This window comes from Dromiciops gliroides, chromosome X (genome assembly GCF_019393635.1).
Source record: "Dromiciops gliroides isolate mDroGli1 chromosome X, mDroGli1.pri, whole genome shotgun sequence".
Classification (NCBI taxonomy): domain Eukaryota; kingdom Metazoa; phylum Chordata; class Mammalia; order Microbiotheria; family Microbiotheriidae; genus Dromiciops; species Dromiciops gliroides.
The window spans coordinates 46,715,008-46,732,319 of NC_057867.1; the positions used below are offsets into that span (position 1 = coordinate 46,715,008).

The 17,312-nt window shown below is 43.9% G+C and overlaps 1 protein-coding gene across 1 annotated transcript in view; it reads left to right on the forward strand.

Annotated features, from left to right (window-relative positions):
* The window catches only part of ARHGAP36 (Rho GTPase activating protein 36), an 86,321-nt gene that overhangs the window by 59,827 nt on the left and 9,182 nt on the right, over window positions 1-17,312 (forward strand). Inside the window, exons 2-4 of the mRNA XM_043974537.1 lie at window positions 4,027-4,185; window positions 11,990-12,049; window positions 16,653-16,909. Of these exons, the coding sequence (XP_043830472.1) occupies window positions 4,071-4,185; window positions 11,990-12,049; window positions 16,653-16,909 (432 nt within the window). The 5' untranslated portion in view covers window positions 4,027-4,070. The remainder of the gene's footprint in view (window positions 1-4,026; window positions 4,186-11,989; window positions 12,050-16,652; window positions 16,910-17,312) is intronic.

Sequence of the window (17,312 nt, forward strand, 5' to 3'; positions counted from 1 at the left end):
TCCTTCAAACATCCTTGCAGAAAATGGGCATTACAGATCAAGTTATTGTTCTTTCCTTGTTCCAAAAGAGAAAGTCTTTCTGCTTTCTTGAACTGCTGTCTCATAAGTATAAGCAGCAGCATCTTGCCCATGGATGATATAACACACAACCTGTCATTAAAATCCACAAACTAGCTCATTTGCATTGGATTTTTCATCCCTTGAGCCCCTTTTGGACAGTGTTGCTCCACAGCACCCCCAAACTGGCTTGAATGGAGGCCATTCAAAAAGGCACACAGCATTGAGTTGGGTTCTGAATCCACTTCTCTTTACATGCTGCCCATTGCTTTATGATGGGGGGGGGTTACATCCATTATCAGAGTACAGCTTATTCTTTTGATCAGCCAGCTTTGAAGGACAGAATATGGGCTGTGACCCTAAAGTCACAATATCTTTTAGAAAAGTAAACATACGGGAACCCATACACTCAAATTAACGTTGTCCTTCAATGTGGTAGCCTTGGGAGGGCATGCAATTCTTTAGCTCAAACCATTTCTGAAATTCCTCCTTTGGCTTTCAAAGACAGTTTACCAGCCACACAAGAAAACTCGTCTTTAGAGTTACTAGAACAAAACAGCTAGTGAGTGGTGAAAAACAGTTTGCTGCTCTAGGGGAGCACAAGGAAGAGGAAAGTAAGGCAGATAATTAAATAATAATCGTCAATGCAGGGCTGTAATAATCAGTGGCAAAAACCATGATGCAGGGAAAAAAACCCCCAAAAAACCAAAACCAAAAAAAAAAAAACCATAATGCAGGCAATGAGTGCTGTAGGCATATAGGAGAGAGCACTGTGGCCTAGCACAATCATGCAAAGATGGCACTCAAATTGGCTTGGAAAAGATGGCTAGGATTTAAAGTGGTACAGAATTGGACTGGGAAGAAGGTATCAAAGTACCTTGGCCTTTCAGTGGGTGGAAAGAAAACAACTATTTCTAAAGTCCAATAACTTAGAAAGTATATATCCTCCCTAAGAATAATATTTTATCTATTTATATCCCTCTTTCCAAATAATAATGTATTTAATTGCTTACATCCCCACTGTAAGAATCAAAATGTATCTATTTATTTCCATTGACTCTCCCATAGATTGTGAGCCCCCTGAGGGCTAAGACTCTGTTTTTTGCCTTTCTTTGTATTCCCAGTTCCTGACACATAGTAAGTGCTTAATAAATGCTTACTTACTTGATAAGAGCTGATGTTTAATATAAGAAGAGGCAGTGTGAGATAGTGGATCAAGAGCTGGCCTCATGGTTAGGAAGAGCAAAGTGAATAGCAAAACCCAAGGCAACTGTTGGGAAGGAGGAGAGTTGAAGGAAATGAAGAGACAGAGCAGTGTCCCTAGAACAACTCTGAGGTAGCAACACTAAGAAGAACCACTGAACCATAGCATCTTAGGTTTGAAAGTGCCTGGCACATAGTAGGCCCTGTTATGATGAAAGCTTCTTGACTTGACTTGACATGGCTACAGATAATCCTTTTGGACAGAAAGATTGGGGCATCCTAGACAAGAAACAGAAAATCTGAGGGCCACAAGTGGTGTTTCATCACATTATATTCACCCCAGATAAGAGGTCTAGAATGGGTTATTTGAGGGCCTCATGTGTTTGTGAGACAAACTCACTTGGGAGGATGGGATCATGAAGGGCAGATTCCCTAGTTCCTTACAAAATTGCCTGTTGTCAGAATCTTCCCTATTCATTATTTCAACTCCTCAGGGCCCACTGGGTGACAACTAGCTAATCTGATCAGTTGATCTGAGTTAATGTTTTAATCCAATTGTCTCAGGTCATCAAAGTGCAGGATGACAGTGGCCTTTTGAAAATAATACCACCATCAGCCCTCCTTGTTGTTTAATGCATTAATGACACTTGGAGTAGTCTTTTCAAGATGAAAAGGGGGGGGGGAAGACACAAGGCTGGAGGGGGCAGGGAAGATATATTTGAGGGGTAAGAGGAATTGTAGGATTTAGGGCTGGAAGGCTCTATAGATTGAATACAAATTCCTAGTGTCAACTAGGTGGAGTAACAGATACAGAGCTGGGTTTGGAGTCGAGTTCAAATTCTTCTTCAGACACTTAGTATTTGTGTGATACTAGGAAAGTCACCCTTTCTCGGCCTCAGTTTCCTCATCTGTAAAATGGGGATAATAGTAACAGCTACTTCACAGGGTTGTTGTGAAGATCAAATGAGCCGGCATATGTAAAGCACTTTGAAAACTTTAAATCAGCACAGAAATGCCCACTATCATTATTTTTTTTTATTTTTGTTTGTTTTTTGGTTTTTTGCAGGGCAAGGGGGGTTAAGTGACTTGCCCAGGGTCACACAGCTAGTAAGTGTCAAGTGTCTGAGGCCGGATTTGAACTCAGGTCCTCCTGAATCCAGGGCCGGTGCTTTATCCACTGCGCCACCTAGCTGCCCCCACTGTCATTATTAAAAGAGGAAACTGAGGCCTTGAGAGGGCAAATGATTTGTTCAATGTCACACAGCAATTAAGTGCTAGAGCTGGAATTTGAAGCCTGGACCTGTGACCTGAAAAGCCACAGCTCTTTCTACTGTTCTGTGCCTGTTGTCAGACATTTCCAAGATAAAACTGCACAGGTGGCCTCTTCTGCCTATTGGGAAGCTCGACTAACACTAGAGCAAGGCTTAGGAATTGAGGCTGGGGGCAAGTTGACCAATGATACAGCCAGGACATTGGTGTTGAATATCTCCAATGGGCCTTGCTGTGGGCTTAGGTTGGCATCTCTCTCCTGCCCCACTTCTGGCCCCTTTTTCATATTGTGCAGTAGGACCCAGGAGGGAGCCCCAGGCCAACAGGACCGTCCTCATGGTTGCCTCTAGACTTTGCTCCAGCTTTCCCAGCCTTAGGCCTTTTTTTGGAGGGGAGGGTTACTCTTCTATTGCTGGGCTAGAGGAGATGACAATTATTTGGTCAAATCTGATCCCTTTGATTTCTTTTTAGGATGGTAAGTTCCTGGGCTGGCTCATCTTTCAAGAGTTGTGTTGTTTCTTGTGTTGCTCTTTCTTTGTGCGGATGCTCTTCATCCTGATGGTTATGGGGTCAGAAAAGCCTGCTTCCAGGAGAGAGCTGCTGGGATGGGCAAGAGCAGATGGGAACCCCAACTCAGACAGGATAACTAAAGGCTGGCTCTCTGCAATCCAGGGATCTGGACTGACTGCTCCCAGAAGTGGACTGATGTTGACCACAACTTTATTAGCCTCTGGAAGCACTGTTAGACAAAGAGCTGAGAACAAACCTAGATCCCTTAGGGCATTCATTTCTCTGTAGCTCTCCTTCAGAGTCCTCAGGGGATGGAGTAAAGGGACAGGGAAGGTTGGAAGCTTGCAGTGTGCTATACAGGACCTGACTTGGAGTAATACCTCTAAGCTGTGTGATCCTAGACAAGTCATTTCAATCTCTCTGAGCCTCGGTTTCTTCCTGTGTGATAGGAGGATAGTAATACTTGCATGCCCTCTCTTATTGGGGCATAGAAAGCACTTTGGAAACCTTGAAGCTATCATAATTATACCCAGCCTAGGCAGAGTGTCACATTAGGAAACTTTAAACAGCTGGGGGAAGGGATGCCCGAGTCTCTTGGAAAGGGGGAATCAGGGAAAGTGGGTTGAAGGGAATCGTGATGTCAAAGACAAACTTTCAAGGTTTGCTGTGGGCTGTTTCTGGTCATACATCCTGAATTGGAGAACTTGGGTGAGAAGCTTTGGCTTTTGCTTACCAAACCACCATGTGTGGTTCCCTCTCTGCCTGAAGCATCTCTCCTCTTCTTCTCCCTCCCCCCACCCCCCAGCCCCCTCCTCTGCTTGCCTTCTCATGGCCTAACTGGCCCTGGCCCTGCCTTTTGGTTCTGTGACAGTGAGACGATTCTGTCTGGCTCCTTCAACCTGGAATAAGAAGAGATGCTTGGGAGAGGTTAAAGGCCAGAAGGGGGAAGTCGCCAACTTGCTTCTCTGTTGCTGTGCTTTTTTTTAGTGACTACTCTTGGTAGCATCCCTGGAATCGGAAGAGGCCTAGGGATGCAGGCCGTATTCATTCAGAACCTCTCCGAGCTGGAACGTACCAGGCTCCGGGAGATTGCCTTCTTCTGCCTGCAGGAGAAGAATCCTTCCTGGCCGATCAAGATGCCGAAAGGTAAGACTAAAAAGACCCAAGGAAGGTCCTTGAGATACCTTTCCTCCCAGTTTTTGTCTTTGACCCCCACCCCCACCCCCCACCCCGGGCAACTGGAAAGGTTCTCGCCAGCTTCTCAGTCTCAACCAGTCCAGGCTCAGGAGGGGAGTGGAATGAGGGCTGTTGTGATAGAAAGCTTTAGATCGGGAACCTGGCTTTCAGTCACAGTTTTGCTACATAATTGTTGTATGCCTTAGGACAAATCTCCTAATTGTACCCATTTATAAAATGAGGACACTAAAATGGATGATGGCAGGGGATAGAAGGCTGGCCCAAATCTGCCTCTGACACTTATTTGCTTCTTAACAGTGGGCAAATTGCTTAATCTTTTTAGCCCCTCCCAGCAGTTCTCTAAGACTTTATAATCGGTTCAACAATCAATTCAACTTTTCTCCACTGTGGGCAGTTCCACCTATTGATAAAACACAATCCAAATCCTGGCCCTCCCCACCCTCCAAAAACCCAACTTTCCTACTCTAAATTTTCTGATATCTTTGCCTCTGGAAAGTACTTCATCAGGCTCTGCTGATTGAGGCAGTTGGTAGAATGGGAGGGGCACCTGGATTGGAACCCAGATCCCAGAATTCCAAGGCTTTATCCTGGCTCTGGTGTGATTCGGAAGAAATCTCTTCCTTTCCTTGGAGGTCAATTTTGTGCTCTGTAAAATCAAGGTGCTGCACTAACTAAAGTGATCTCGAAGGGCCATTTGGACTCCTAATTGTCTATGAGCGCACCGTGCCAGAGACCATTGCCAGGGCTAGGGGACTGCTAACGATTCCTTCCAACATCTCCATTTGGTCGCTGCACGGGGAGCCGTGCTTGTTAAATTCATCGCAGTTGAGTGCGATGGTTTGTAGATGATCTTTTCAATTAGCTTCTGAAAGGATTTTAGGGAAGACTTAGGTTGGGGTGAAGAGATTTGAGTGGAGGGTGAGGTTCAGGAATCATCCCCTCCCATTAAAGGTGTCACTTCTGTCTGTGCCAGTTGTGTTGGGGAAGGAAACTCAATTCTGAGCCTTCTTTAATTACTTAAGAACCCCCCTGCTCCACCTCAAATCCCTGGCCCTTGTTCCTTATGTCTGAGACTAGCAATTGAGCAGAGGTCAGGGAATAACACTATTAATACTTAACAGTAGCTGCACAGAGATGCTACAATGAACAAGTATATATCACCTCTGTGTAGTGTGCCTTGGTTGGACTTGAATTACCCTACCGTCTGGCTGGCACACATTTGCCAGACCTGCCACAGGCACCAGTTTGCTGGATGCCAGAGAGTGGCCTGGGGTCTGGATTTCATTGAGCTGGGTAGGTGAGAAGCTGTAAATACAGTCTTCATCGGTTCCAGTTGCCATGGGCAGAGGCATTAAATAATGCATGTCATTGTCAGACGGTAATAACCCTGCCCAATTATGTGATCAAGGCAGCTTCAGTCCCTTTCTGAGGTAAGGAACTCTCTGCAGGTATCAGGGCTAAGGTAGCCATGATCAACCCCTTCCTTTCTTCTCCTGCCCCCTCACCCCCACTCCCAAGTCAAGGGCCTGGAGATTGTTATGAAACCTTTTTCACATTGACTGTTTTGGAACTGTCCAGGGTGAAGGGAGGGGGAACCCCCAAAGCCCATGGTGGGGTAGGTATGTGTGCTGGTGGGGAAGGGTAGTGATGGCAGTAAAAATTCTGAATGTTGGTCAGTCCCTGGGGCCAGTTACGTGTTCAAAAAGTGACCGCCCACAGATTTGCCTCTTTTGAAAGAGTCAACAGATGTAGTAGAAAGAACACTGGATTTGGAGCCAGGAACCTTGACTCTGCCACTTACTAGCCATGTGACCCTAGGTAGAGCCTCAGTTTCCCCTTCTGTAAATGTGGGATTTTAATGCTTCTCCTCCCCACCTCCCAGAGATTTTGTGGATAAAGTGCTTTGTAAAGCCTAAAGCACTCTAGAAATGGGAATTATTTTTCTTGTCATTTCGATAAACAATTTAAAGAGAGACATGCTGAGGCTAATAGCACAGTTTCCCACTTTGAGCAAACCATCTTGAAGGCTCACGCAGCCAATATTGCCAGCAATGGCAGCTAAGCAGTCCAAGTCCTCGAGAGGAACCAAAGGGTGAAGAATGTTCCTCCTGAGAATCCAGTCCTTGGGGACACTCAGTCCCAAGGTAAGGGCTGAATGATGGATAATAACCAGTAAACAATATACAGAGCCATGTGATAAGGGGTCCCAGGCAACAGATAATGCAGAAAAAGTACATGCTCCAGTTAAATGGTTGACTTTAATGTAATTCTGAGAAACCTAACATAGATGGCTTGGTTATTTGCGTCTCTCTAATTTCCCACTCGGAATTACATTCATGTTTGGGGAGCTTGTTGCTGCTCTCATTATTTCGAAGGGATGTTTATTAGATTTCTTTTATGCTAGGACACAATCATTTGGTTCTCTGGCTCTGCCCAATATTCCTTTCAATACCCTCCCTCCTTCCCCATGATTCTGAGGCAGATGGCAGTTGAATCCTGGGTTTGGGGTCCCTGCCATTTGGGGAGAGTGGAATTGGGGGGAGGGAGGGCTATAGCTCTTTTCTCTTTCCAGTCCTTTGAGCTGTTTGTCCTTTTTCCATTCCCCATTTCATGTATTTTCCCCTGTCTGTGTAAAGAGAAAAGAGTATTTCACCAATAATCAGGGTTTCTGAGTTCATATCCCAGCTCAGCCATTTACTAGCAGTGTGACCTTGGGCAAATACCATCAGCATTCTAGGTGTCATTTTTTTGATCTGCCAAATGGATGAGAGGACAGGAGGAGAAGTTGACCAGGTGATCACTAAGTCTCTTTGGGCTCTAAAATCGTTTAATCTTTGTCATTAAGGAAGAAGCAGTGGAATGGTTTGGGTTGAGAGAAGATCATTAGACCTAGGAGGGACCTTAGAGGCCATGTAGTCCAACCTCCTCATTCTACAGATGAGGAAACTGAGGCACAGAGAGGTTAAGTGACTTGCCCAAGGTCACACAGGAAAAAAGTAGCAGAGCTGGGATTCTAATCTGGGTCCCCAAAGCCAGTGCTCTTCTCATGATAGAACACTGCCTTCTGAAGCCCCTTTAAATTTCTGAGATTCTTAGATTTATGAGGAACTTTCTATTTACAAAGCATATTTCTGTGTACATTATCTCATTGGATCCTCACAGCAATCATCTGAAGGTATGTCGGGCAAGTATTCTCAAACGTGTTTTATATATGAAGAAAACAAGTCTTGGAGGGCTTAGGTTGTTAAATGACTTGGCCAATGGCACACGACTAACCTCACACAGTCAGATGGAGCTAGACCTTGAATCCAGCTCTTCTGACTTGTGATATAAGTGTTCCATCACTTATTAGATGCATGACCTTGGACAAGTCACCCAAACACTCTGAAGCCTCAGTTTTCTCATCTATAAAATAAAGAGGTTTGACTATATTACCACAAATATCTACTCTAGTGCTAAAATGAGATGATGCTATGTCTCCCAGTCTAATAGTCTTTTCCTTACAGCACACTGCCTACTGGACAAGACACTTACTTGCCCCTTCCTTGTGCTAAAGCACCAATGGCTAATGTTTGGTTGGTTGAACCAGTTTGTTCAGGGGTTAGAAGATGTAATTTATGAGGTCAAGGCCATGGGCTCCATTTCTTTGTTGGCCAATTAGATGCAGAAAGACAACAATTCTATTCCATGGCCTTTCTAGACAGATTCCTCATCCTGTCTCACAAAGGCATGCCATTGGTCACCAGGAAGACCAAGTAGGTAAAGGAATGGGGATGGCTCAGTGTAAGCCATCTCCATTACTGGAAACTCCAGTCAAAGGGACTATTCATTCTCTTGATGGTGGACTGGTCCAGCATACAATATTTCTCTATACAAGATGATCCATTTCACCTGGTGGGAACCATAAGGGGAGAGTCTGCACTTGCAGGTCTGGAATCTCCCACTCTCAGTGGAGTGGTTGTGCTAATGCGGTCAATTAATTGCTCTCTTGCAGCTCAATTGCCTTGTTGTGTGACTGATGCTTATTTGGCTTGGTTGGGTGCCAGTTCCTACTGGTGCTGCTGAACTGCTTCAGTTCCATTCAGCAAGCACTGTTTAAGCACCAACTATGTGCAGAGCACTGTGTTAGGAACTTGGAGAGGCGCAAAGTATAGATAATTTCACTCAAAAAACCCCCAGTGATCAGGCATCTACTATCAACCAATCAATTAACAAGCCTTTATGAAGAGCCTCCAATGTGCAACCCCCAAATAGTGGGAGACATTCCACAGTGAAACAGGCTGCCATGTGAAGTAATGAGCTCCTCATTTCAGCAAGGGTTCATCATTTTGAGCTCTTAACAGCCTGGCTCCAGCCTGCCTTCCCAGCCTTACTATATTATTCCCCTGGACGCACTGCTTGCCTCAGACGGTTTCTCACAATTCACCTCCTGTCTCCGTGCCTTTGTACTCTGTGGTGGCCATTTTCCACAGCTGGGATGCCCTTCCCCCTCAACTCCATCCCTTAGAATCCCTAATTTCCTTCAAGGCTCAGCTCAAATTCTATCTCCTCCCTGAGGCCTTTTCTGGATCCATGCCCCCCAGCTGCTTTCCCCCTTTAAATACCTTGTACATATTTCACATATACTTATATGTGTATTTTCTGGCTCCCCAACACCTAGCACCGTGTAGGTGAGTCATAAATGCATGTTGATTGGTTGATGATCATTTGTCAGGGATGCCATAGGGGTTCTTAGCCTGAGGCCAACGGATGGATTTCAGGGCTGGGGTCTGTGAACTTGGATGGGAAAAAATTCCATCTTTATTTTCATTAACCTCTAAGTGAAATCGAGCAGTTCCTTCAAAGATGATTTTTTAAAAGCACCTATTGTTCTAAGAAGCGCTCCATTGGTTTTACTTGATTGTCAAAGGAGCTCCAGACCCCCAAAAGGAGGGAGAGCAGATATTCTCCAACATTGCCCCCAGCTCGGTGAATCACTGATTTCTCAGCTGAGTCTCTGATTTTTCATTTGTGTGGGCTGAACTCAGTGAGAATGGCCCTAGCTGAAGGAATTGAGCAGAGCCAGGGAGCCAGCATGGAAGTACTCAGCTTGGGGCAGTTAGAGCTAGCTAGCTCGGGGGTTTGGGGTGGGGCTTTCCTATTCTAGCAGTCACGTACTGAGCCTGAATCCTAGCCCCAGACTGACTACCTCACTTCTGGCTCTACTGAAATGTGACCCTTGCCCTAAACTGCATCTTTGCCTCTGGCTCCACACTGAGTCCTCCAGTGCTAGGGAGAAGAAAGTACTCTTTAAATTTTTGTTCTTTTTTCATCTTTTTCCATATCATTTGTTTTTCCATCACCTTCATTTCAAAATATTCCTCCCCCATTGTGTCCTTGGAGAACCATACCCTACATGCAACAATAAAAAAGTTAGAAGAAAAAGGCAGTTCAGCAAAACTAATCAACTGAACCTGGCAGTATATGTGCCATTTCACACCCATAGCCCCCCACCTCTGCAAAGCGAGGAGGAAGGGTCATTTTCTTATCTAGAACATATTCTTATGACAGTGTCTCCCCAGTTCTGCTTTCCTACAGCTATCTCCCCCTCCCACCCCCACCCCACCAAAGTTTAGGTGATACTTGACACTCCCATGGCTGGGTCTGTTGAGGAATTAGGGAAAGGGTGTCCAGAATGAAGATAAGTGATGAGAGGGAGGAAAATGAGTGGAGAAATGTGGGCCAGCAGAGAGGCTGCCTGAGTGGTGTATGACCCCCCTCCCCCACCTTCCCATTTTCCTCTCCTGGCTCTTGGAGAACCTTGTTGAAGAGGAAATATTAAACAGAGGGAGACTTTCTACTCATCAGAAACACATCAAAACTTTTGGTCCAGGGAGGCAAATGTGGAATGAAAAGCCAATAAATAGGGGGCAGCTAGGTGGTGCAGTAGATAAAGCACAGGCCCTGGATGCAGAAATACCAGAGTTCAAATGTGGCCTCAGACACTTGATAATTACTAGCTGGGTGACCCTGGGCAAGTCACTTAACCCTGACTGCCCTGTAAAGAAAACCAAACCAAAACAAAAGCCAATAAATAAATCTGAGGAGGCTTCTTGGTGCCATTCCAGTTTTCCCTGGCCTCTGTGGCTTCCCTGGAATCCTGCCCCAGCCAGGCTGAAACTTATATTGCTATTGCCAAACTGGCTTTTCTGCAGAGCCATGGGGTATATGCCCTTCCCTTTGTGGACACCCACTCCAGAGGCCTCTACCTACTCTGGTACTCTAGACTGTCTCTTTTGATAGATGAAGAGAGGGAGACAGATAGAGAGACAGGAAGGAGAGACAGGAGAGAGAGAAGAAGACAGAGACAGACAGAAGGAGAGAAAGAGAGGCAGAAAGAAAGAGCAGGAGAGACAGACAGAAGGAGAAAGAGACAGAGAGGAGAGAGATAAGAGAGACAGGAGAGTAAGAGACAGAGACAGACAGAAGAGACAGAAGGATAAGAGAGGCAGAGAAAGAGAAGACAGAGACAAGAGAGACAGACAAGAGAGACTGAGGGAGAAAGAGATATAGAGGAGAGAGATAAGAGAGACAGAGGGATAAGAGGCAGAGAAAGAGAGAAGACATAGAGACGAGAGAGACAGAAGGAGAGAGGAAGAGAGACAAACAAGAGAGACAGAAGGAGAGACAGGCAGACAGATGAAGAGAGACAGACGAGAGAGAGACAGAGAGGAGAGAGACAGGAGAGAGAGAGATGGAGACAGACAGAGGAGAGACAGAGAGAGAAGAGAGAAGACAGAGACAAGAGAGACAAAAAAGGAGAGAGACAGGAGAGAAAGACAGAAAGAAAGATAGGAGACAGGAGAGACACAGAGAAAGAAAGAGACAGAGACAGATGGGGGGTGGAGAAGAGAAAGAGAAATCTGGAACCCTGTCCCTTCCTGTTAGGTGGGAGATGAGCTATCTCACTCCCCAGTACTGGGTGGGTAGTGCGTGTGAAAAGCCTCACAGAATCTCTAACTGGAAAGGGACTTCAGATCTAGCCCAGGTCTTTACATGGGACCCTTCTGGACCATCCCCAAGAACTGACTATTCTGCTTCTGTTTGGTGTCCTAGGGAGGGGAAATCCAATTCTGCCCCAAACAGCCCCTTCCTCTCTTGGCTTTCATCGTTAGCAAGTATTTCTCCCTCTCATCAAGCCAATTTCTGCCTCTTGGCAGCTTCCAGTCATTGCTCCAACTCTGCCCTACAAGGGCCAAGGAAGAATAAGTCGAATCCCTCTTCCCCATGACAGACCTACAAATGTCTCCTCTTCTCTAGGTTAAACACCCCCCCCCCCCCCGTTACAGGTTTGTATCTGCAGTCTTCTACCTGACACAAACAGGAGAGGTGAATGAGTCAGGAAAAGAGAGGTTTGGCCAGAAAGCAATGGTTCAGCTGTCTGGTGAGGTTTTTTGGAGTGGTCTCTCCAATTAAAATGAAATCCCAATTCCTACCAGTTACTAATAGGGACCAAATGTACCCTATGGCCATAGTGTTTGACTGTAGAGGTGAATGGAAGAAAAATAGGTGATTCTCCTAGGCAGCTGGCCAATAGTCTATCAGCCCAGCCTTCCTGCTGGAACTTCTGGGGAAGGGCTTAGAGGGATGGCTGTCTCCTCCCTCTCCTCCCCCCAGTTGAATTTGCCCAGGTGCCAGGATTCTTAGGGCTCTAGAAAAGGATGGTGCTGAACCCATATTTTTGATTTGTTCCCCTTTCTTTCTGTAACTTTAGCAAACAAGAAGGGCAAATTCTTTCGCAAAAGGTTGGATGTTCTAAGTCGTGACAAAAAAGGTAGGACCTCTAGTCATTGCCTGTTCTGGGTTGCCATGTTGTGGGAAGATAACAGGAGTGGGTAATATCGCATGATGCTGAGCATGGGGAGGGCAAAATTTGGGAGTGGGGTGGGAGGGTTGGAATTCTGATGTGACAGATTTGAAGGATAAGGGGTGAATGGGAGCTTTGAATGGGAGCTATTTTCCATTTTGCCTTTGCAGCCCCAGAGCCTAGCACATTGCTTCAAGCATTGTAGGCATTGAACGACTTCTTATGGAATTCTATTGGATGGGGTGGGGGAGGGGGAGGTTGGTGGAACTCAGAACTTGACAATGGCTGTTCTTCTGCTATCACCCCTCTTCAACAAGTCACAGAATCCTATAATCCTAAATCAAATAAAAGGAACCCATTGAACACTCCTTTCCAAGGCTACCCAGGGGACACCATTTCCACACACTGTGGAACAAAACCCCTTAGAGTCACAGGATACTTGAAGAGAGATCTTGGAGGCTACTGAATCCAGCCAAGACCAGACTTGACCCCCCCCCCAATAATATCCCTAACAAATAGGCATTCAGCCTCTGCTTGAAAGCCTCTAGGGAGTGGGAACCAATCATCTCCTTGATCTACTCACTCTCTTTAATTATTAGCTGTCCTAATTATTAATGATTACATCTAGCCTAAATTGTCCTCTCTGAAACTTCCGCTCATTGCTCCTAGCTCTACGCTCTTGTAGGCAAGCAGAGCAAGCCTGCCCCTACTTCTGTATGACAGGCCTTTAGATACTTGGAGATGACAATCATGTCCCATCCCCCGCCCAAGTGTTCTTTTCTCTAAGCCAAACAACCCCAGTTCTTTCAACCTATCCTTAGATGACATAGTCTCCAGTCCCTTCATCATCCTCATAGCTCTCCTTTGGAAATACCCCAATGTGTCAAAGTCTTTCCTAAAATGATGTCCCCAGAACTGAACTTAGAGCTGGAGTACAACAAAGCCATGGTACTGGCTGCCATCTTTTCCACATGAATAATATGTGAGAATTTGTCAGATGCTTTGCTAAAATTCTATTTTTCTCAGATCATATTATGCCCTGACAGTTTTTCTTCATTACCTACCCTTATTTTCATCTATTGTACATGACTTTAAAGTCAAAGTTAGGATGAGCTCCCTGTGCATCCACATTGTTCTCTTTAGACAATTCTACCTTTCCCTCTTCATTAAAATTGGATAGTCTGAATTTCATTCTGTTGAGCTTCCCATCCTTCCAGGGATGACTTACCCTGCAGAATTTTAGGCTATGGTTTCCTTTTCAGAATCCTCTGAAATTTGATCTCCAAAAATATAAGGGAGCATGTCAGATAATACTCGACTTTCCTCCTCTTTCATAAATTCTAAAAAATTCTAAAAAGTCACTTTTCTTCAAGGTTCTCATCAGTTCCATTCCAGAAATCAGTTCCTTCTTGTTGTCAGAAAAGAAATTCTCCTCCTTGTTCTTAAATTGCTCCTTTTGCTTCTCTTTTAGTGTAAGTGCTTCTTTGTTCCTTTTCCCTCCTCAGATCCTTTTGTTCAAGCCCTTCTTTGCCTCCAACCTTCCTCTTTCAGGCCGAGCTCTTCTCTCTCTTCAATTTCTCAAATCCTTCCAAATTTTCCCTCCCCCAAAGCAATTTCTGGCCTTTTTTCACAATTTCAAAGTGAAATCTTCTTCATAATTCCTTCTCCTTCCTTAACCCCAATATTTTCCTTAAGGTTTCTATCTAGGATTCTTTAGGATCCCAGAACTCTGTATTTCAACTCCCAGAAGCCATAGTCTGGCCTGGCTGGAATGGGAGATAATGGAGTCAGAAGACCTGAGTTAGAATCACTGCTCTGATAATCACTGCCTTTGTAAATTAGGATGAATCACTTCATCTTTCAGAGCCTCAGTTTCTTAATATCCCTCTTCATTACTCTTTCAGTGACTCAAAATTCTGATTCTTCAGAGATTATGGTATTAAGTGACATATAGGCATATCATATCACCTATAAAATACTAGTGTTAAAAAGATAAGTTTTCCCTTCCTGGGGGAAATTTGGGATAACCAAAAAGTGTTGTATAATTTTCCAAATGCAATCCAGTTTGCTCTCATCTAATCAATTCTGGGCACTGTCCATTTATAATCTAGACAACAGGCATTCTTTAGCCACATGATTTTCCCCATATGCATTATTAGGATAAATTCTTTTCTGAGATTATAGTTCTCTTTAAATAAATAGGCTTTGCAGTATCCTTGGATTTGATACAGTCCAATTTCCTACAGACAAGAGCATATAGAAGACCTTACCTATATAGGGAACATCTCTTCTGTTTGGTTTCTGCTCTGGACATCTTCCATCATGAGCAAACAGATTTGGTGATCCACAAATCATTCTGTTTTATGTTTCAACTGATTTTTAATAATCAGAAGATTGTTCCAACAAAGCCCTCTCTGTTTTACCTATCAAGAAACCCTGAATGGTATTAATATATGCATGGGGAAATACTCTGTTGGAGGACAGCCTTTAAGGCTGCATTTTGTTCTACCCAATCAGATGGTTTTTTTTAAAAAAATAATCAACAAATGATACTTACAGTGGGATCTTGTATTCTTTGGACCTTTAAGTCAAGTATGTGACTGTAAAGATATTGTCTGTTGTAGAATATTATTTACAAAAGCTTGCCTGTTTCTTTTTAATATTTTCATGAAGGATTCCCTTGATATGCAGGTGGATTAGTCTCATATAGATTTTGTTGAGAAGAGAAAGTGGGCTTATGGGTTGGTAGCTATTGATAACTTTTCAATCATCCTTTTTGTAGAGTATTTAACATCCATGATTTACCCCCACTTGTTTGTTATCTTTCCTTTTTTCAGATATTTTGTGTTTTTTGGTCTCTTCATTGTGATGATTGCTTTACTTTGTTTCAACTTCCATAGGAAATGGTAATGGTCCATGTTAATGTCTGTTTCTTGTTCCTTCATCCATTTATTGGACATCAGCAGCCATTCAATTAGGTCAGGTTGGAACTGTTTTGAATGTACACCATACTCACTTTTCATCTTTACCCTTTTTTCTAATTTGGCATTGATTTTGATCTTTACTCTAGCAAGTCAGTGGTCTAAGAAGTGACCCCTATATCAGCAACAAATTGTTTCATATATTATAAGAGAAAGTAATTTTCATTTTTTTGAGATGTTTCTTGTGAATGGTCTTTTTGTTAAGAGCATGAACACTACAAGATAAGATGACCAACTACCCTGTGAAATGATGTTTCTTGTCTTTAGAAGCAAGATGAAACCAACTTCACTTCTTTCCTTATATCTTTTGGTATCATTTATAGTGAGAATGTCCAGTATTGCTATAATTCCGTTACTTCAATGCTTTCAGATTTGTTGGGGATTGGACAAGGATCTCACATTTAGAGTGTCAACAGTTAGGTTAATAAATGATCTAAAATGGTGTGATTCTTAGCACCCTCTACCCCCTTTCTACCACTTTGCCACAATAACTATAGAAATGGAAGGGATCCATAGAAGGTCTGAGTGTTATTTTGTATTTTTCTTTGTTTTACAGTTTGCCACAGACAAAAATATATCACCTAGTTTAATCCCTTATGGAAAGGCTGGCTCCAGACAATCAATTAAAACCCAAGTAAGGGATCTAGGAGTCATGTCCAATTCCTCATGACCCCATTTAGAATTGTCTTGGCAAAGATACTAAAGTAGTTTGCCATTTCCTTCTCCAGCTCATTTTACACATGAGGAAACTGAGGCAAATGGGATTAAGTGACTTGTCCAGGGTCATAGAGCTAGTAAGTGTCTGAGACCAGATTTGAAGTCACAAAGGTGAATCTTCCTGACTCCAGGCCTAGCACTCTATCCACTGCACTACCTAGCTGCCCCTTAATCTAGCAGTTACTGTCAGATATTCCCTGAAGAATCACTTCAATTCTGTGTGGAGGTCTAGTCAACACTCCTCAAGCAAATATTAATGGAACTAGAGAGGTTTCAGATGAGGACAACTAAAGTAATTGAAAGGACAGAGTGGTGGCAGCTATATGAGCCTGGCCTAAAAAAGTAGAGGCTTGATGTCTCTAATATCCAGAAGGTGATGGAGATTACCAAATGGATTTGTTTACCAAGATCTAGATGCTAAATGGAGGGAGACTCCTGGAAACATGAAAAGGAAAATTTAGGACAAGAAAAAAGGTCAAAATTTACTTCAGAGAACTCATTCTCTCCAGAGATATCAGCTAAAAGGAGAAACAGTTTCACAAATGGTTAAATCAATTCTTGGGTGACAGATCTGGACTGGGAACCAGGATACCAGGGTTTGAATCTCACTGCCACTGACTAGTGGTGGTTTCCTCTTTCTTCTCTTAGCCTCAGTTTCCTCCTCTGTACAATAGGGAGGTGTTACTGCTTAAATGATCTCTAAGGTTCCCTTGACTCTGGATCTGTGAATTAGTAATCTTCTGAGGGGTAATTGCCAAGTCTTGAGTTCCAGACTACTCTGCCAATTTCCATACTGAGTAACACCCCTTATCCCAAATGTATGCAGTTATCCTCCTGCACCTTCCTCTTTTGACCCAATTTAGTTTCTCCAGATAATGCTCAGACCTTTGGGATACCCCTCTCCCAAGTCATTGCCAACGACTTGGCCAACAAACGGCAGAGGGAAGCCATGAAGGTTCCTCGGAGACAAGGCCAAATTGATGTGGAAGCCACCATCCTTCGCTTCCTCACCGAGAAGCATCGCCAGTGCATGCAAGGAGAACACTCCCTGCTGGGAGCCCTGATGGAGTATCACAGGGAGCCTCTGACTCCCCTCTTTGCAGAACATCCCCCAAAGATCCAGAGAAGGGTAAGTTCCAAACTTAGTATGGTATGAGGCAGTATTGTGTGTGTCTTCAAAACCGTGTAGAATTGGGAGTTGTGATAACGATTATTTCAGAAAGGGTATTGCCCTCACAAGGTTAATGGAGAGGGGCCAGAACTGGCCTCTCTGGCCCTTTCTTGGTGGAAGCAGCAGTAACCCGAGTCCTTGGACACTTGTCCTACAGTGAGCAGTCTTGGATGGCTTAAGGAAGGTGGTTAATTTATCTAAGTGAGTATTGCTAGGAAGTAATCTTGAATTTGCATGCTTTTTCCAGTTTTAAGAAAATTAATTTTTTTCCATTTACAAGAGTTTAAAAACTTTATCTATCCTCCCTCTATCATTTCCTTCCCCTCCTACTTCCTTGAGCAAATTAAAAAGAACCCCCAAA